Source organism: Bos taurus, chromosome 1 (assembly GCF_002263795.3).
Source record: "Bos taurus isolate L1 Dominette 01449 registration number 42190680 breed Hereford chromosome 1, ARS-UCD2.0, whole genome shotgun sequence".
Classification (NCBI taxonomy): domain Eukaryota; kingdom Metazoa; phylum Chordata; class Mammalia; order Artiodactyla; family Bovidae; genus Bos; species Bos taurus.
The window spans coordinates 58977947-58999650 of record NC_037328.1 but is presented as its reverse complement, the minus strand read 5'-3'; the positions used below and the strand labels follow the sequence as shown (position 1 = coordinate 58999650).

General features: G+C 42.1%; 1 protein-coding gene across 29 annotated transcripts in view; it reads left to right on the top strand.

The window, feature by feature from the left end:
* The window catches only part of ZBTB20 (zinc finger and BTB domain containing 20), an 862801-nt gene that overhangs the window by 815076 nt on the left and 26021 nt on the right, over positions 1-21704 (top strand). For all 29 annotated transcript variants that reach the window (XM_059890169.1, XM_059890161.1, XM_059890164.1 and 26 more), the window contains one exon: positions 10106-11710. In XM_059890169.1, coding sequence (XP_059746152.1) covers positions 10106-11710 — 1605 coding nt within the window. The remainder of the gene's footprint in view (positions 1-10105; positions 11711-21704) is intronic.

Sequence of the window (21704 nt, the reverse complement as noted above, 5' to 3'; positions counted from 1 at the left end):
CAGAATGATCAACAACACACTGTTAAGGACTATAAGAAAGTTCCGATCTATCCTACAACATTGAGGTACAAGAAATGTTTCCTTACTTTTCTATAGAAAATTAAACCAAGGTCCCTATCAGTAAGGTTAGCAAAAAATCTAGTCAAGTTTCAGGGCTTCCTTCCCCTCTCTAGACTTGTACAAGACTCATGAAATCTCAGGAGTGGTCAGATTCTTAGTCTATAATAGTCTTCATCATCAATATTCCTTGTCTACCTAACGAAGTTGCCAAATTGACTGGTCCATCTGACTGCCCAGCACTGCTGTAGTAGTGGTCTTTACTACTGAGTATGGACCCAGCCCAAAATCATCACTGTCCCTCCCAAGTGAGCGCTTTTTTATTTCCAGCCTCCAAAAGTGTGCCAAGCAGTCAACCCAACTGGAGTCATGTACCTCACACTTTGGCACCTTCTTCATTTGAGGGGAAGCTGGGCTCAGAAGCCACAACTATCAAGGGAGCCCAGAAATGAGGGCAAGACTTGGTCTTTTTTAATTGCCTTATTATTATGAAAGCTTTATAGTTCCGTTAAAAAATAGAAATTAATGTTTGTTTCTTACCTCACTATCAGTGGGAACTAGGAAAAGAAAGAACTCAGGATGGAGTTCAGTAATCAAAGAAGGCTCCACAGAACAGAAAAACTTTGAATTGGGTTCTTTAAATGGTACCTAAGATTTGTTAAGTAGAGAAAGCATGATAATCTTAGGACTCAGGACAAATGAATGTACTACATCAAGATATCTGCAAATGCAGGAGACCCAAGTTCGGTCCCTGAGTTGGGAAGGTCCCCTGGAGAAAGGAATGGCAACCCACTCCAGTATTCTTGCCTGGAGAGTCCCATGGACAGAGGAGCCTGGCAGGCTACATATAGACTACAGGGTCATAAAGAATTGGACTCTACTGAACAACTAACACACAGCTTCTTGAATTAATGCAGAGATTTTATCTGGGGAAAATAAGAAGATAAGATCAAATCAAATTGGTGAAATAAGTCAAGATAATTAAAATGTTACCTATAGCAATAGAAGACTCTTAAACAGCTTATTATCTTTTACCCTATAATATGTAAACAATATAATAAAACATTATATAAAAGATACAATCAAGAATATAATAAAAATAAGATTAAAATATAGACCTTACTCCTAATTAGAATAATTGCAAATTATACCTTCCACTTCACTTACTTACCAGTGCTTTCCAAGTTTTTAAGTTCTAACAACATTTATTTAGACTCTTCTTCATCTCAGCATGAGCCAAAAAGGAACTTACATCTTATTTTTTCTTAAGGAAATCCTGTGCCTGTTTCTATAATGTATTACCCTAGGTAGGGCTGTTAAGATGTAGTTTCTGCTACTTTCTTAAACTGGCCCACATCAAATCACCTCTGTTCTGTCTTAATCAGTTATCCAGCCAAACAAATTTACCTCTTTCCTTGGCTTTTCCTTGTTACTTTGAGAAGCTGTATGCTGTATGTCAGTCATATCCAACTCTTTGCAACCCCATAGATCGTAGCCCATCAGGCTCCTCTGTCCATGGGATTCTCCAGACAAGAATCCCACTGGAGTGGGTTGCCATTTCCTTCTCTAAGGGATCTTCCTGACCCAGGGATTGAATCCTGGTCTTCCGCATGTAGAAGGCCTTCATTCCTCAGTAGAACAATCTATCATGGCTCTAGTCCACACTTTCCATACCGAAAACGTTTATCCATCTCCTGCCAACAAAGAGCTATGCTTAAAAACTGGTTGTCACAATGAAAGTAGCTTATTTTTTTCTAGGGAGATATAAGCAAAGAGAACATTTGAGCATGAATCTGAATGTCTGCTTTGAAAGCAGTCTCAGAACAGTGAGCAGCAGAGGAAGTTTTGGGAATTGAGGAACTCTGTGATTATTTCAGTCAAAAAGCTTTTGTAAAATGACACTATAGGGTTCTGTTTTCTCACTTATCGAAGTTCAGATAAAAGTTTTCCCAAAGTCAAAAAATTAGTTTCTTACCTAACTATACTTCATCACCAGTTGATGATGTTTTCCAAAGGAGTGCCTCAAGTCACTGCAGTTAAAATTTTGTTTTTCCTCTAAAAAATAAGTATATGATGATGAAGAGATCAAAAGGAGAATAGATTAGTAAGTAAAAAGATGCTGGTTTTTATGTAAACACTTTTTAAGTGTACAGTTTCCTCCTAAGCAAAATAAAGGACTTACTAACTATGCATTTGAATATATAGACCCTTCTGTCAAAGCCAAGTTCAAACTGCATACTTTGTGAATTTAAGTAGATCCTTTTGTTCATTTTTTCATCCCACCCACAGATGCAGTATCTCTGTGTTTTCGTTCCTCAGATTTAGTGAACAAAGGAAAAGGTTACAATAGGGCAGCAGCTAAATTTGTAAGGAAAGAGCTTTAGGGGGGGGAAAAATCAAACCCCTAAAGGTGTCTCAAAAGGTTTACAGCATAAGAGGATTTAAAGGCATCAACCTCAGATTTCATTGACTTTTTCCCTTAGTCCCAGCAGGTCCTCCCTCTTCAAGAAGAAGCCATTTCACTGCAGCTTTAGAATGAGGGCATAGGTGTCTTTCAGAATGTTGTCTAGAATTACAGCTATCCAATGCCTTTGTTCACAGAGTTAAAACTTAGCTTTTGCCACTTGTACTGTAAGACAGTAAAGGTATTTGAACTTTCAGCCTTTTGTTCCACTGGAATCAGATGCTCAAAGTATGTAAATTCATAAAGTATGTGGCTTGATAATACCCCAAAATGAAGTGTTAACTTATGTTTATAATTGGTCCCATAAAGTTAATGTACAATTATTTGTTGATTAATTGTTTGATAATAAACTCACCTCATAACTAAAAGGATTTAAGTTGGCTTGAAAAAATATTCAATACATTAATAAATAGGAAAATATATTTGTGTATGGCTATAAAAAGAAATCAGAATAGAAGTGAAATAAGGAGTTGAATGAGGGCGAGGGTAAATTTTACATAGAAGAGTGCACCATAGGTCCTACATAGTTGCTAAAGTGTGGCCTAATTTTATTTTTACTCTTTCAAGTAAAAATGTAATGTTAATTCATCACAAAACTTTCATTTATTCATTTATGTTCATACATTTATTCATACAACTGTAATGCTGATACTGGTCCCTTCATTGATTTTATAGTTACATAAGTATATGAAATATGCATTTTAAAATAACGTTTTATTTTTTATACAGCGTTTATGGGGAAAGACTTGGTGACCCACTCCACTATTCTTGTCTGGAAAATCCCGTGGACAGAGGAGCCTGGCGAGCTATAGTCCATGGGGTCACAAAGAGTCAGACATGACTGAGCAACTAAACAACAAACATGCATTTTTAAAGCTTACTTTCCATTTACAGTTATTACAGAATATTAGCTGTATCCCCCACGTTGTACGATACATCCTGGAGCCTGTCTTACACCCAGTACTTTGTAGTTCTCACTTCCTCACACCCTATACCACCTACCCCATGGGTAACCACTAGTTTGTTCTCTATATCTGCAAGTCAGCTTCTTTTCTGTTATATTCACTAGTTTGTTGTATTTTTTATATTCCATATATAAGTGATATCATACAGTATTTTGGAGAAGGAAATGGCAACCCACTCCAGTATTTTTGCCTGGAGAATTCCATGAACAGAGGAGCCTGATGGGCTACGGTCCATGGGGTCGCAGAGAGTCAGACACGACTGAGCGACTATCACTCAGTCACTCATACAGTATTTATTCTTCTCTGTCTGACTTATTTCACTTAGTATAATGGCCTCCAAGTCCATCTGTGTTTGTGCAAATGGCAAACTATTGTTCTTTTTATGGCTGAATAGTATTCCATTATATATGTGAAAGTGTTAGTTGCTCAGTCGTGTCCAACTCTATGTGACCCCATGGACTGTAGCCCACCAGGCTCCTCTGTCCATGGAATTCTCCAAGCAAGAATAGTGGAGTGGGCTGCCATTTCTTTCTCCAGGGATCTTCCTGACCAGGGATCAAACCCAGGTCTCCTGCATCCCAGGCAGATTCTTTACCATTTGAACTACCTGGGAAACCTGGGTGTGTGTATATATATATATATATATGCTTCTTAAGGACCTTTAAATACTTAAAATGTGCTCCAGAATGAATGAAAGTGCATTACATGCGTGAATTAATATATGAATGAAAATTCAAGTAATACAAAACATACCTAACCAAAATATTGAGATCATAAATAAAATATCATTAGTAGTTTTAATATTTCCATCGACATGAAATAATAAGCAGTGATTATAAAATTTCATACAGAGTGCTCCCAACTTTTACAGGTTGTATATGGCTCAGATGGTAAAGCATCTGTCTACAATGCAGGAGACCTGGGTTCGATCCCTGGGCTGGAAAGATTCCCTAGAGAAGGAAATGGCAACCCACTCCGGTACTCTTGCCTAGAAAATCCCATGGACGGAGGAGCCTGGTGCAGGCTACTGTCCATGGGGTTGCAAAGAGTCGGACACGACTGAGCAACTTAAAAAAATATATATATATATAAAATTACTGAAAATATGTTTGAAAGTCAAATTTCTGAAAACTGAAGAATTTATTTCAGTTTTAGGAGAAGAATTCTGTTACCAATCACTAAAAAAAAAAAAAAAAAACATGGAATAGCTAATGGTTCCTGTAATCCAGGCTATGACAATCTGGAAGACAGGGAAAACCCTCATTGGGAGATAGCTCAAAGCACCCCCTGCTTACCAGGAATGGGTAAGCGTATGAGGCATTTGCTTCTCAAACGCTGATGACCTTCCCACAGTTCACCTACAGAGGCAGTGAGAGCAGGGATATGCTAGGTGTGTGGATCCAGGGGGCTTCCAGGTGGTTCAGGGTAAAGAACCTGAAAGAACCTGCCTGCCAAGCAGGAGACATGGGTTTGATCCCTGGTCAGGAAGATCCCCTGGAAGGAAATGGCAACCCACTCCAGTGTTCTTGCCTGGAAAATCCCATGGACAGAGGACCCTGGTGGGCTACAGTCCATGGGATAGCAAAAGAGACAGATACAACTTAGTCACTAAACAACAACAGATGGAGCTAGGGTAGAAGAAAGTCTTTCTCTGCCTACTGCTTCCCACTTGCATTAGTGATTTCCTCAGAGCCACCCTGTGGAGATGCCAGGGAGATAGAGAGGGGAGGGACATACAGGACCATCTGCTCTAGATGGTGGAATCTGTGAGCAAGCAACCTCTAACCTCCTGTGGTGCAGAGACTCCGCAAGCATCCACCCCAGGCAAAGAGGTAAAACACACATGACTGAGGTCAGGCATCTGGCAGGACAATGGATGTAGATTTGGGGAGAAAGGGGCCATAGTTGCACATGTATCCCAGCTTTCTCCAGTAAAAACTGGATTCTTCCCAATGGGATCAGCTTGGGAAGTAGCACCAAAATGTGAAAGTTCAACATGATCACTCATCACCTGATAATATGAAAGAGCAACTTGGGTGTGCGATTGAGCACAATCTGGGAAAGGGAGTGAGAAGAGGCTGGGTGTGGAGGCCTGGCCACCTGGCCCTGTTTCATGTGCTGACCCACTTAGCACACATGAGCCTGGTGGCCCAGATTGAAAACTCGAGGGCTCTTTGGCCCTGACATTTGACTTCAGTCTGTCAACCAAAATTCATCTTGGTTTTAATTTGAGAGCTCATGTTTCTTTCCCAGCCACAGAGTCTTCCAATTCCCATCTCTCTCTACAGCATCTCGCCCTTGCACTAGTCTCATTTTATATATCTGGACTGAGAAAGGACTGGATTTCACACCTAATTAAAAGAGATTGTATTGCCTGCTGTTTCCTTTTCTCATTCCTTTTCCCTTGTGCACAGGCAGCTTTTTTATTCTAGTGCTTAGTCCTATCCTTGGACACCCGCCGTTTCAGGGACAGGCAGGAACTGGGTTCCTACAACATAGACAGCCAAGCCCTCCATCAGCTATTTCACCACAAGCAGAATCCCCCTCCGGTGTTCACTCCTGCCTCGCCTCATCCATACTGTGCTCACCCGCAGAACACCATCACTTAGAGTACACGATCACATTCAGGAATAGAATTCCTTGCGTGTTCCAGTGAATGCCACCACAGGCTGACTCTATATTTTTTACTCTAGTGGAAAGAAGATGGGTTACTATTTTAAAACACGCAGAGAACTATTTTTGTCAGTTTTTTTTTTTTTTCATTTTACCCCATCAGTTCTATGTTCACACCACCATGGGGGATTTTTGGAGGGAATGGGGGGAGGAAGTGTATCGTGGCGTCCCCAGATGCACAAAATCTTTGTAAAGTTGTATGGTTTTGTAGAGTCGAAGGTTGGTGTTTTTTTTTTTTTTTTTTTTTTGAATAGCCCAAATGCCTATTCACTGCCAATCTAAGAAAGAATGGAGTTAGCATTTTCACACCATTCCTTCCTATACAGTCTCTGAATAACCATCTAATCAAGATTTGTTTTCAATGGGGAACAAATCTTCTACAGTAGAGTATTTCAGATTTATTCCGTTGGAATCTATACATTAATGCCCACTGGATGAAAAGGACCTGTTTCACAAAAGCCTGGACATCGCCTTGCTGTGGCAGAAACTCTTTCCCACTGTATTAGTGTTGAAAATGAAAGAAAGCCTGGGAAAGGACTTGCTTCAGCATTGTGTGCTGGAGGGCCGAGGCATGCTTGAATGGACCGGCAGGGTCCCCCGTCGCATCTGTACACATATCAGCAAAAACCGATTCAGCCTTTCACGGCTGCTCACTGTGGTGCAGGACCAGTGCACTCAGAGATCTTTAAAAATTGTGTCTGCAAAAATCCAACTAGGTTGGTCAGGTCAGGCTGTATATGTGTGCAGGTTTTGTCTCTGTGGTTTTTAATGAAGTTGGCAACAGCATTACTGAAAAAATCATAACTCGGATTATTTAGCAGACAATTTTTTGTTATTATTGCTGTAGATTTACCTGATTATTTAGACTTGAGTGGATCAGCCCAACAAGCAGTTTGAACTTTTTTTCATGAGTTTGTATGTGTTTGTGTGTGTGTGCCTGTATCTACAAATGTGTGTGATATAATGACAGCTCTTGTTGGTGACCATATCCATCTCTACAGCAAGCTCCATCATCACTTTCCGTGTCTTTATCTTTTCTTCTATGTTCTGAGAATTAGATGGCCCTCAGTCTTTGGGTAATCCAGATTTCATTTGTCAGTGATCCAGTATCATGTGATAAAAAGAGCATCAAAGGGACATGGGATCTAATCCCACCTCAGCCACTTACTAGCTCTGGAAAACATTGGGCTAGTCATTTAGATACTTTGAAACCCTCAACTTCCTTTTACATCAAATAGTAATAATAGGACCTGTCCTGAAAATATATAGGATTGTTATAAGGAGTAAATGAGTTTATACCTGTAAAAGTTTGTACACTGTAAAATGCTACATGGTTATTAATTATTATGATAATTGTGATTGAGCTTCTTCCCAGAGTTATCAGAAGGAAGACAATTCTTTGTCATATATGACAACTCAAGTGATATAGCTGTGACTGCTGCTATGAGCAATTGTGTGTTTAAAGAGTGTTTTTACCTGTGTGGAAAAAAGTTTTTAATAAACCCATCCTACTCAGAGACTTAGCCAATTTTAGTGCTTACCATTTTACTTAATGAAATGAAATGAAAGAGACCTTGGTGATGGTAAAATTGTATATAGACACCTCTACATTTTAGTGCCCGAACTCTCTTTTATCTCTTGCATTATTCCATTTATAAGTTTTTTAAAATGTGCTTTATTAGATGACTGAGGCTATGAGACAGCACACTAGTTTATGGATAGGTATAGAAGTAGCTGGAGGGTACAGTGAACAGGCCTTATTACGCACCTTTATGGCAGACCCATGGACACCTAAGAACCAGGCGTCATTCAGAGGCAAAGCATGCAATACAGTGAAGCAGGTAAGAGTGTGAACTCTAGACCCAGACTGCTAGGTTCAAATGCCAGCTTGACCACCAACTACCCGTGTGGCCTTGAGTGGTTTCCCAGTTCCTCTGGCCTCAGTTTCCTCATCTGAAATATGGGGATAATAATACTACCGACATTACAGGATTGTTGTGAGGACTCAATGAAACAATGTACATAAAGTAGTTAAAACTTGACACTTAAAAAAAATTGCTCTTATTATCACAGTGCACGAGCATGAGGGACTCAGTAAGACATTAGAATATGATCTGCTGACTGATTTCCTAAATTTTCCTTTCTAGGTTTTTGGGGCCTTCCTCTGGTGCTGTGTTTTGTATTAACAGTTATAAAGGATTCACCTTGATTCCTTAACCTGGCAAGGACAATTTGTTTTATATAAAAGGAAAAATAGAAACAGTCATCTAATGAAATGTTTTAGACACATTAACAGACCTAATAGAAATTGGAAGGAAAGGGAATTCTCTTACGTAAAAATTTGCACAAATCATATCACTCAAAGATAACATAGAGCCTGTAGGCAGCATTTATTAAGTTTAGTGGATTTCTGTGAGGCTGACTGAATGTAAAGTTGGGAGCAAAGGAAATGAATGAGTATATAAGGATGCAATCACAACAGCTGAACTCAGAATGAGGAGATGGATTGTATCAAGTAGAAAAGGTTGTTGAGCTCAGACTTCTCTGAGCAGGTCCTCTTTCCTAAGGCAGAGGAGAAAGAACCTGAGGAGGCGGGCATTCCTGTGTGTGCAAGCCATTACCTCTGGGTTACTTCTAACAAGACACAGGGATCTGGGTCACACCAACAATCTATACCTAGGTCACCTAGTTTTGAAAGCCTACTTACTTGGCCTCCCTCAAGCTAATCATTCAGTTGTAAAGGCAAGAATGGGGAATGACTGAAGAATGACTTGGAGAGAGGGATTCTTTAGAGAATAGGAAAACAACAGGAAAGCCCTCAGCCTAGTGTTATAGACACTTGTTGTCCTTCTCAATCTGAGATCTAGGTGTTACCAGCCTATCCCTTGTCTGTGTAGCCTAGGATAGAAGGATGGCAGTAGGTCAGGCTGTCCCGATGTTCCATGTTGCTGACTGCTGCCTTCCTCCTGGCAACTGTCGGATATATCCCTCTTGCAAGAGCAGAGAGCACCCAGTTCCTGAGATAATTGTGCATCCCACTCAAGGTTAACCCTATCGTCCTGACCTGCTTACTAACAGTCCTCCCAAGAGCCCAGTTTGAATGATGAATATGGTCACCTAGTGTATTCCAGTCTCCCAGGTCAACACTGCCATCTTTGACCTTTCTGACGTTTCTTCTTCATTAAGCCTCAGAAAATTCAGACAACCACCATATAACGTACAACACCCTAGAAAGTATTCAAACAGGTCTCACCAAAGAGGATAAGAAAAATGTAGATACAGACAGTGGACAAGTGCTCCTTTAGCAAGAAGATTGCATTCTAGAGCGTGTCCCTCCACTGGAAAACACGGTGGTAGCTATTTGATGTCTATCTTAGTCTAACCTGAATTTTCCAAGAATTTTTGCATATGTGGTATGGATTTGCGGAATTTGCCATGTTAATTAATAGGAAGGGAATTAAATATTGTGGTCTATGAATAAAATAAGGAATTTTGATAAATTGAGAAAAATACAAGCTTTCCCAAAGGACCTGGGCTTAGGTCTGTCTAAAGTGGAGGCAGAATTTCCTGAGAACAAGTCTTCATTTGCCTTTTGGTTCTTATTTGCTGAAGCTATAGGAATAGCAGGCAATGACCCATCAGTTTTTTAGCCTGCTGTACTTCAGCTGACAACCCTGGCTGCAGGTCTAGGGGGTCAATTATGGATTCGGTACCCCCAAATAGCTGGGGCCCTGTTGCAACAAAATCCAAGGCCTTGTTACCATAGGACATCATACCCACAGATCGACCTGATACAAAGCCTATCCATCTTGCCACAGAGCCTGCTTGTGTCTGCAAAGGGGTGCTGCTAGGAGCCATGAGCATTGCCCACCTGAGACCCAAATGTTAGGGATGCAGCCAGGTCGCTCTGACCCACGCCCTGTGTTGTGTCTGTCTCACCGTGCAGGTGACATCAGTTGCAAGGGGATGACCGAGCGCATTCACAGCATCAACCTTCACAACTTCAGCAATTCCGTGCTCGAGACCCTCAACGAGCAGCGCAACCGTGGCCACTTCTGTGACGTGACGGTGCGCATCCACGGGAGCATGCTGCGCGCACACCGCTGCGTGCTGGCCGCCGGCAGCCCCTTCTTCCAGGACAAGCTGCTGCTGGGCTACAGTGACATCGAGATCCCGTCGGTGGTGTCGGTGCAGTCGGTGCAAAAGCTCATTGACTTCATGTACAGCGGCGTGCTGCGCGTCTCGCAGTCGGAAGCCCTGCAGATCCTCACGGCCGCCAGCATCCTGCAGATCAAAACTGTCATCGATGAGTGCACGCGCATCGTGTCGCAGAACGTGGGCGATGTGTTCCCGGGGATCCAGGACTCAGGCCAGGACACGCCACGGGGTACTCCCGAGTCAGGCACCTCCGGCCAGAGCAGCGACACCGAGTCAGGCTACCTGCAGAGCCACCCGCAGCACAGCGTGGACAGGATCTACTCGGCGCTGTACGCCTGCTCCATGCAGAACGGCAGCGGCGAGCGCTCCTTCTACAGCGGCGCAGTAGTCAGCCACCACGAGACTGCGCTCGGCCTGCCCCGCGACCACCACATAGAAGACCCCAGCTGGATCACGCGCATCCACGAGCGCTCGCAGCAGATGGAGCGCTACCTGTCCACCACCCCCGAGACCACGCACTGCCGCAAGCAGCCCCGGCCCGTGCGCATCCAGACCCTGGTGGGCAACATCCATATCAAGCAGGAGATGGAGGACGACTACGACTACTACGGGCAGCAAAGGGTGCAGATCCTGGAGCGCAATGAGTCCGAGGAGTGCACGGAAGACACCGACCAGGCCGAGGGCACCGAGAGTGAGCCCAAGGGCGAAAGCTTCGACTCGGGCGTCAGCTCCTCCATAGGCACCGAGCCTGACTCCGTGGAGCAGCAGTTCGGGCCCGGGGCGGCGCGGGACAGCCAGGCCGAACCTGCCCAACCTGAGCAGGCCGCGGAAGCCCCGGCCGAGGGCGCCCCGCAGCCGCACCAGCTAGAGACCGGTGCCTCCTCCCCCGAAAGAAGCAACGAGGTGGAGGTGGACAACACGGTGATCACTGTCAGCAACAGCTCCGACAAAAGTGTCCTGCAGCAGCCTTCGGTCAACACGTCCATCGGGCAGCCATTGCCAAGTACCCAGCTCTACTTACGCCAGACCGAAACCCTCACCAGCAACTTGAGGATGCCTCTGACCTTAACCAGCAACACGCAGGTCATTGGCACAGCCGGTAACACCTACCTGCCGGCCCTCTTCACTACCCAGCCGGCGGGCAGCGGCCCCAAGCCTTTCCTCTTCAGCCTGCCACAGCCCCTGGCAGGCCAGCAGACCCAGTTTGTGACAGTGTCCCAGCCCGGCCTGTCGACCTTTACTGCACAGCTGCCAGCGCCACAGCCCCTGGCCCCATCCGCAGGCCACAGCACAGCCAGTGGGCAGGGCGAAAAAAAGCCTTATGAGTGCACTCTCTGCAACAAGACTTTCACCGCCAAACAGAACTACGTCAAGCACATGTTCGTACACACAGGTGAGTGCGGCCCGGCTGGAAGCCTGGCAGCAGGGGGAGAGGCCGAGGGGGCTGGGGGAAGGGAGGGGCAGGACCTGTAGGTGGCAGGGAAAGTAGGAGTCATCTTTCAGATTTTACAGAAAGCCATATTGTAAACCATCTTCTAGAAGCCCCAACTATGCCCCCATCCCACGAACCAAGCATCCTGTCACCAAAATCACAGAAACCCTTTGTGGGAAAGGGCCAGATGAGAAAACCTGATACAGAATTTGCAGGCACAACATCCTTGAAATACATTGAACTTTGAAACATATTTTTGATCCTAGATGTTTAGAACTGGAAAAGTCCTTGGAGATCACATACTCCAGTCACCTCATTTTACAGACCCAAGTCATATAGGCCAGACAGGAATAAGGGTTTTAGCCTGTAGTAAGTTTCTGAAACTTACTGTTGGTTCATATGAACCAACAGCTTGAAGAGGCCACAACAAGGCTAATGCCAGTGGAAGCTACACTTATGGTCCCTGAAATGAAGAGGGGTGATAAGCTCACTGTTTTCCAGTGCTAGTTCTCTATTTCCCACATCTAGAGACCACAATCAGTTCTGGGTTCTCCCGTTTAAAAGGCCAGTAGACACTCTGGGGCACACTCAAAGGAGTATGTTTAAGATGGAAAGGGCTGTGAAGCCATGGCATATGAGTCATGTTTGAAGGTGCTAGAGGTGTTTGGCGGTGCGTAGGTTTGAATTGAAAGTGCCTACCGAGCTTTGTCAGCTTGGCAAAATTACTTAACATTTCTATACATTAGTTTCCTTGTCTATATGATGGGGAAAATAGTGATAGTAGTGCTGTTTTGAGGATTAAATGAATTAATACATATGAAGAAGTTCCTAAAGCAATCTCCAGCACATAATAAGCACTCTATAAATGGAAGCTATTGTTCGCACTATTAGCATTATTTAAATGATTTGAGGGAAGATACATTAAGTTTGTTCTATTTGTGTTCACATATATAGAAATGGACCAATGATTAGAAGCTATAAAGATAATTTAATTAAATAAAAGAGGAAGTTTAAGCAGAGATGCTCTAAAGATAGGTAGATAACCTACAAAGGGAGCATGAGTTCCTATAATTAAAGGTGTTCAAGGAGAGAATGGATAATCATTTCATAGTGATTTGTTATAGAGGGGATTCAGTTATTCATCAGGTAAGTAGTTGGGCAAGATAGTGCTTCGTCCCTGGAGCCCATGATTCTAGAGCAAAGATTTCCTGACCTCCCAGCCAGTGAGTGCCCTTTCCTAGTTCTACAATGGACCAGACAGAAGTGAGAACTCCACAGACGCTCCTCCATATAAGGGTCTATATATGTGATATGATTTCACATGGCTTCTCTTATACTAAAAGTAACTAACTCAGTGATGATCACCATATTTGAAATTCCTATTATGAGAGTCATAATTCCTATGAGGAATTATATATAATTATATATATAATTATATCATTCCTATTATGAGGAATGATATAATTATGAGGAATTATATAATTCCTATTATGAGGAATTATGAGGAATTATCGACATGATGGACATGAATTTGAGAAGGCTCTGGGAGTTGGTGAGGGACAAGGAAGCCTGGCCTGCTGCAGTCCATGGGGTCGCAAAGAGTCAGACACAACTGAGCGACTGAGCTGAACAGAACTGATTAGGAGAGTCATTCATCTGCTAACCCTCTAGTTCTAGAATATCTCTGTTAAAAGACAAATAAATTGTCAGGGGAAAGTTACATACTTGAATTACAATACATGAAAATAAGTTAGTTCCTCAAAGCAACCTTGTTTCTCAGGTCAGCCAGCAGGACTAGCTAGGGGATAGGACATAAAGCAGATCAATTTAAATTGGGGAATAGAAGGGAAGAACTGCAACAGACATACCAACATGGAAGTGAACAACGGAAACAGAGCATTACTTAAGACGAAACTTTCCTTCTGTGCAGTTCAACTTAAGTCAGAACAATATGTAAATCTATGTATGTGCCCTTGTGTGAATCAGTTCTTAAAGATGACAGTTTTCATACCTCTAAAAAACATAGTGACTACTGCTGCATTTAGGAAAAAAATCAGTAAGTCACTGTATTTACTTAGGGCAAATGTGAATATCTAATAACCTGAGGTCAATCAAGGACATTTTCCATGTGGTATGGTATCATCATTATTTAGTAAATTAATCAAATAGTAATATTTTAATTTATATGGCAATTTGTGATTTACAGGGTATTCTCCCATAGTTTATGTCCTTTCCTCCTCTGAGTACCTACATTGTAAATCCATCAAATTAAGGATTAAGGAGGGGAAAAGAGACCATTTGTGGAGATGTATTCTTAACCAAAGTTGACGGCTCTGGTCTTGGATCCATGAATGTGTCTACCCTCCCCATCTTTGCATCTCTTCCAGTAGACCCAGCAGATATAAAGTTTACATACTCTATTAGATCACATGTCAAAATAAGGCTTTAAATCTGGAGCATAACATTTTGGTGTACTACAGAAAATTGTCTCTTTGGTGTATGAACATATTTATTCAATTTTACCAAAGGATTCTGTGGTTAACCCAAATAACTTGATTTGCCCATAAGAAAACCAGCAATGGATTTGCAAATTTAGACATCATAGATACAAAGGCTACAAGTAAAGTCATTTTATAAATCTGAGTTATGCTCAAAGGTTGGCCTTCAGATCTCTGGGAAACTATGAAATTCCTCATAACTTATAAAGGTCTTTGTAATGGTGTGTATAACCTGACCACATCCAGGAACAATAAATAATGTACATCTATCACTTGAGTACCTTATCTAAAAGAATCAACATTTCCATTTCACCCCCAAATCATCTGGCAGTGGCAGTTTGGAATGGTCAGCTCTCTATCAATACTTGTCTAAGTGAACAAGTCTATAACCTAACAAAGTTTAGGAACAATTGGTCTCAGTTTTCAAAAGGCAAGACAGCCTGAACATATGGAAGTAATTCAGGACCTGGATTCACTGTGGCTGACATTTCAAAACAAAGTTCTCTCCAATGTCTTGAGAAAACATCAAAAAGTGGAGCCTCACAACTTTACAGGAGCCCAGTGGAAATGATAAAAATCCACAGCAAAGAGTCCAAATGTTAGTGTAAAATAAGATTCTAGAAAGTCCTGGGTATACTGGAAGAGTAGAGATGGATTCTGTTTCTTACCTTTAATCTAACCAAAAAGAATCTTACTAGGAAAGAGTAGCTTTACAGAGTTAAAAGGAAAAAAACTTAGGTTCTCAGCATCACAGCCACTATGCATGGTAACCAGCTTTGCAGTTTAGCAACTGCAACTTTTAATGAATATGATACTTGCTTTCAAGGATTGGGGGCTTCCCTGGTGGCTCAGTCGGTAAAGAATCCACCTGCAGGGCAGGAGACCTGGGTTCGATCCCTGGGTTGGGAAGATCCACTGGAGAAGGGAATAGCTACCCACTCCAGTATTATGGCCTGGAGAATTCCATAGACTGTATAGTCTATGGGGTCGAAAACAGTCAGACACAACTGAGCAGCTTTCACACGTATAACGATCGGAGAGACTCAGTTCTGAGATCTGAATTCCAAATACAGTTCTGTGTAAGTCTGTGTTAATGATCCACATAGTCATTAAAAGGACATGTTTGTGACAAATAATTAGTCCATCATGTTGACCTTGGAGCTAACCTCTACCTTAGAGCACCAAGGGAGCACTGGTTGTAGAGCATATTTCCTGATGATTATAACACTGATATTTAGAGTAGGGACATAAGTCAAAGATGACTGTGCTGGAATTAGATTATTTGGGTTCAGTTTTGGTTCCTCTAATTGTGACCATACACAAGTCACTTAATTTCATTACCCTCAGTTTCTTTGAGCTTAAAGTGGAAACAATAATTTTCCTGCCTTTTGAGCTACTGTAAAGGTATTATGCATGTGAGAGCTCTGCATAAAAGGTAAAGTACTACTTAATGCTTTCTTTAAAATCCTCATTACTTTAGCCTCCTCCTCCCAGAGACATTGAGTTTCTTTGCTCTGTCTCCAATCTCTGAGTAATAACTGTCAACATGTTTCCTTCCTCATTGGAATGCAAATGCCAAAGCAATGTGATACCCCTTGGGTTTCCCTTGAACTTCCTACATAGCATGAATTTTTTTTTTTCATTCCTTAAAGATTTTTTAAAGAAAATCTCTCACTAAACCACTCTTTCTACTGCCAAACAAACCACGAAAGGACTTCATCTCTTCTAGGAATTTCTCAAGTTTGCTTTACTGAAGTTTCATAAATGTTGTGGGGCAGGAAAACAAGAGTTAAGGACACATTTAAAAACAAGAGAATTAGAGAAAAGGCAAGATAACACAAACCATCCTCTCATGGAACAAAGCAGGACTCCTCTGTGCCCTCTCCCAAGAGAAAAAGCAAAAAAAGGCATGGGACAGAAGGGAAAGACAGAGGACACAGGAGGATAAGCCTGGGGTGAATGTGGGCATAGAAGGCACGCAATAGGGAAAATTCAAAGGTAACGTGGGAACAGTGCTTCTCAAGCTGTGGTCCCCACAACAGCAACATGTGCATTCTCGAGTCCAGCCCAGATCTGAATGGGAACCCAGTGACCTACGTCTTAACAAGCCCTGATTCACACTGAGTTGTGACTCACTTCCCTAGACGGCCTGGGTGATTAGGAGGAGGATGGCTTCAGGTTGTTTATGTTATATAACACTGTTCCCCAAAATTCCACTCACAAGAATCTACGTCTTTAAAAAAGTAAATCAGAGTACTGAACAACAGCTTGATTTTATAGTGATAAATTATGTTAATGGAAGCAAATATCTTGCATATTCAAGGTTCCATGGCAAATGTACTCCTTTGGGCACTTAATATTATAACAATAACTTAACTTATAGCAATAATTTAACTTATAATAATGACTTATTATAACTGTGCTGTGCTTAGTCACTCAGTCATGTGTGACTCTTTGCAACCCTGTGGACTGTAGCCCACCAGGCTCCTCTGTCCATGAGGATCCTCCAGGCAAGAATACTGGAGTGGGTTGCCATGCCCTCCTCCAGGGGATCTTCCCAACCCAGGGATCAAACCCAGGTCTCCCGCATTGCAGGCAGATTCTTTACCATCTGAGCCACCAGGAAAGTCCAGGAATACTGGAGTGGGTAGCCTATCCCTTCTCCAGGGGATCTTCCTGACCAAGAAACTGAACTGGGGTCTCCTGCATTGTAGGTGGATTCTTTACCAACTGAGCCACCTGGGAAGCCCTATATTATCATTGTGTGAGTGTTTTTATGCTTTCCCATTAGAATGTAAACTTTATGAAAGCAGAAACAATTTTATATATAATTATATGATAGTGAAGTCACACAGTCGTGTCCGACTCTTTGCGACCCCATGGACTGTAGCCCACCAGGCTCCTAGTCCATGGGACTTTCCAGGCATGAATACTGGAGTGGGTTGCCATTTCCTTCTCCAGGGGATCTTCCCAACCCAGGGATCGAAGCTGGGTCTCCCGCATTGTAGACAGACGTTTTACCGTCTGAGCTACCAGGGAAGCCCAATTATATGATATATATCATATATATCTTATGCTTCAATATACCCAACATAATACCTTCCACATGGTAAACATTCAGAAAATATTTGATCAACGAATGAGCTGAATTCTTCTCTAATGATATCTAATCACTTTCAAAAGGGAAAAAAAATTTTTTTCTACAGAGTTGTTTTATTTATTTTAGGATGTAGCTCCATAGAAACAATGCAAATATACTTTGTACATTTATATAAGTACTCTCCAATGATCAGAACAAATTTCAGATACCACATTCTTTTTGCTGTACCTTGCTCTATACAACAAAATTGCATACAGAATTACAAGGCTGACTAAGATGGCATTCAGGGTATTTCTTTGTCACCAGGTATAAGGTTGCCAGACTTAGAAAACAAAGATCTCCAGATGAATTTTTGGATAAACAACAAATATTTTTTTTTAGTCTAAGTATACCCCTTCACTATTTGTGATGTACTTATACTAAAAAAGTGTTCATTGTTTGTCTGAAATCTAGATTTAACTGTATTTTACCTGGCAGTGCTGTCCAGGTGGAACTTTCTTTTAAGAGCCAGTGTTAGGACTTCTGCTTTAAAATCCATAGATGGTACAGACTAGCATATGTATTTGCTTAACAAATATTGGTTGAGTGAATGACTGAATGTTCAAATATATAAGTATACTTTCCAGGAGAATTTAATTTGGGGAACCTATACATAAATTCATTATTTTCTTACCAAGACATAAATTTCTTTTTCTTCTCTTCTTTTTCTATATACAAAGACTATATTGTACCTGTGTTCCCACTTGTGTTTTCTTTACCAACAAGTGGTAGACATGTGGACCTTTTCTGAGTCATAGTATCAACAGTCCACTCAGCGGTCACTAATGCCCATTAGTGTTCTCTGCAGAATTGATCATTTTTTCTGTTACTTTGAGATGCTCAGCTATTTTGGCCTTGAATTTTACAAAAATAGATATATCGATGATAGTAACATAACAATGGTATCCATAGAGTAATAACAGTGCGATCAAGATTGTGATGTTATAATCCTTATATAGAGCTTGGGCTACTAATTGTATCAAGCCAGTGGAGTAACAAACAAGTGTAAGGTTTGAAGTGAGAAAGCCTTGATTTTACCAGTTTCTGAGTGACTTTAGGTAAATTCTATAATCAATCTGAGCCTCATTTTCTTGTCATGTAAGATACAGATCTTAACAGAACTTAGTACTGAAGGATAGAGGAAAAGGTTCTACCCGCTCACAAAGTTGTAAGAAAAGTCAAGTAATGTGGACAAAGGTCCCTGACATCTTTAAAAGTCTTCTTGACATCAAAATTTTCACTTGTCACTAAAGCCACAGAGGTCTCATAAATGCAGTGTGTCCCCAGTAGGCAGTTCCACCCCTTCCCAGACAGCCTCACTGTCCAAGCTGGCACCAGGACTGCACCCTCTAACCCCAGACTGGGAGAAAGGCTGGTAGGTGGTCTTAAACGTCCCCCTCCAACTAGACCTCTCTGGTGGAAAGCAGATTCTTCAGCCCGTGAAGGCTCCGCATGACTCCATCTGAGCACCTTCCATTCTTGTCACTGGACCTTTCCCCCTTTCTGTTCCGATCTTGATTGTCCCCATTCAGAGGACTTGCAATTTCCAAGACCCCTTCTGCTCTCCTCGGCAGTAGCCACCTCCCCCTGCACCTGCTCTTCCCTCCCTGCTCTCCGCCCCCTCAGCAAACACCATGTTTTCTGTACACTGCCCCACACTGTACTCACCTGAAGGAAGGCGTATGCTAGAGCAGATGATAGAGAGGCCGAGAGAATGTGAGAACTAGATGGGAACAGTATTTCAAAAAAGTGTCCTGTAACAGCAGTCACTGTCCTCTTTGCAGCCTAGGAAAAGCCTGATTAGAATGAAAAAGAATCCACAGAATAAATGGATTCTTGCTGAGCCCCCAATTCAGAGGTCACTCTTCAGAACTGGAGTGCCTCAGCCTCAAATTTTAGGCAGACCTTCTGCAGCCTCTAACCTGAATATATCTTTCTTCCTCTCTTTTTTTCTCACTGTCAGTCATGGTAGAGTAAATGTCAGTCCCAGTCCACAAGAAGGAGTTGAAAAGTGATGCTTTAGGGAGCAGGCATCCGAAACTGGAGAAAAATATATGCATTCACTACTCCTCCCTTCTCACACATACACACACACACGGAATCATAAAGGACACTGCCTCCGCTTCTGTTCCACCACTTGCTGTCTGGTTTTTCAGCCTCTAGAGTACAGTTGCTGCCTGCTAAGAATCCTCTGTCTCTTTGCTGGCATTTGTTTCATGGTGCCACTTCTTTCCATTAGCATATGTAGCTGAGACTAGACTAGACCCTTAACTCTGAATTGCATAGCTACAGTATAATCACTTGCTTTATTGATTATCTGAAACAGTTTTTTGCAAAATCCTAAGTAGGCTTCCTCATGCCATGCAAGTCATTTTTCAGTTGATTTCATTTATCACCAGTTCCTTTGTGCTGAAAGGAACAGTTGAATTTTTCTTGAAATGATCACATACTCTGTGCAAAAGTGCTTTATTGCTTTAATTTTCAAAATACTTTCACAAGACAGGTGCTTACTGTATTACTCTCAAGTTATAGATAAGGAAACTGAGGCTTACAGGAGTGAAGTAACATGCCCAGGTCATTCAGCCAAGGAAATGGAATTCATATCTGACTCCAGCATCTGTATGGCCCCAAAATGGATCACTTTAAAGTACAGGGGCTTATATGAGCTTCCTCATCCTGTGTCTAATCCCAGTGTCTGCCTGGTACTCTGTATCCCTTTCTAACCTATCAGACTTGCTGTTCCTGGCCACAGGCTTGGACCCAGAAAGCCATCTGCTACCACTCATCTTAATTTCATTTCTCCACATCGAGAGCACCAAGCAACACCAGCCACATCCATTTCATGTATAATGTTGAAAGCCGTTTGGGGTTCACTCTAAGTAACATGCAGGAAAATAATGGGAAAGAATCACTCATTTCTAGTGAGTGATACTGTTTCAAATCAAAACATAAAAAATGAGTTGTTCACACCTGACTAATCTGAAAATGCACCCTGTTTAGTAGTCAGGCAGTTCCTGGAATGCCTATGCTCTGCCAGTGAGGCACCCGAATAATTTCAGAGCACCTTCCTGTATGGAGCTCCCAAGTGCTTTGCAAACATTTTTCCTCCTTACCTATCACATCATTTTTTCTGTGGTAGAATACATTGTCCTATTTAAAATGTGGGACTGCCGACGCCTTGGGTGACTTAAGCAAGTTGCCCTCAGGTCACGCATTGACAAGACCTGGACCAGAGTCCTCTGGGGCGTGGGCCATGGTGGACCGAAGGCCACTAAACCTGCAAAGGAATGTGGCAAGTGCTTGGTCCAACTCCTCACTTACAGAAGGGGAACAAACCCACAGCGATGAAAACACTTAGAAAACCCAGGGTGACACGGGTAATTAACGGCCAGACCTCGGTGCTGGGTGCACAGGTGCATATAAACAACATGCATATATAAGCTATGGAGGGAGAGACGACACCTGTGAAGAACCAACGGATAGATTAGAAAGGTGCGAAAGTAACAAGCCATCATCGCTGACCTTGTCTAGAGGGAAAAATACACTATAAGAAGGTGAAAGTTTGAAACAGCAGGATAATTTTTAACACAGACCGAGTTTCAACTTCCTAGCAGCCAAAATACCATCTGGAACTTTAAGAAGGCACACTTCCCATTAAAGGTGACAGGTGGACATATTTTAAAAGATAGTTGGCTGGCCTGTCACAGCCTCTAGAAAGTGCACTGAAAGCCCGAGGATGGCAAAGACCAGCTTGAGTTCCAAGCATGTTTACGGCTGACAGAAATGTTCCAGCTAAAAATAACATGCATGACTGTTTCTCTTAGGGAATCTCTCACTTCAAAAAAATGTACCTATATAAACAGCATGCAGGGATTGAACTCTTCAGGTAGGAACAAGGCTTCTAAATTCTCCCATTGTAGCCTAAAAGTGAAACTCTTCTATCCCTGTGAGCCTATGGCTCATGTTATTTCATCCATGAAGATGAAGGGAAAGGAAGACTGGAAGACAGCAGAGCGGAGAGAAAGCCAGGCCAAAAAGGTTGTGATTAACTAAAGGAAAAAGTTCAAAGTTCAATGAAATTGTTTTAGAAATTTGTGGAGTTATAATTGAACCAAACAGCCATTTCTTAGGATCGTGTGCTTCAAAATATATCTTTTTCTGTTTACAAACACATCAAAAAAGCTTTCCAGTGAGATAAAGTTTCATAAAACATATCATGAACAGAAAGCACTAACCCTGAGCTTGGCACACAGTCAGCATGTATGTGATTGTGTTCTTCACCACCATCACTAGGACACACCAAACCTCATCTGTTTCA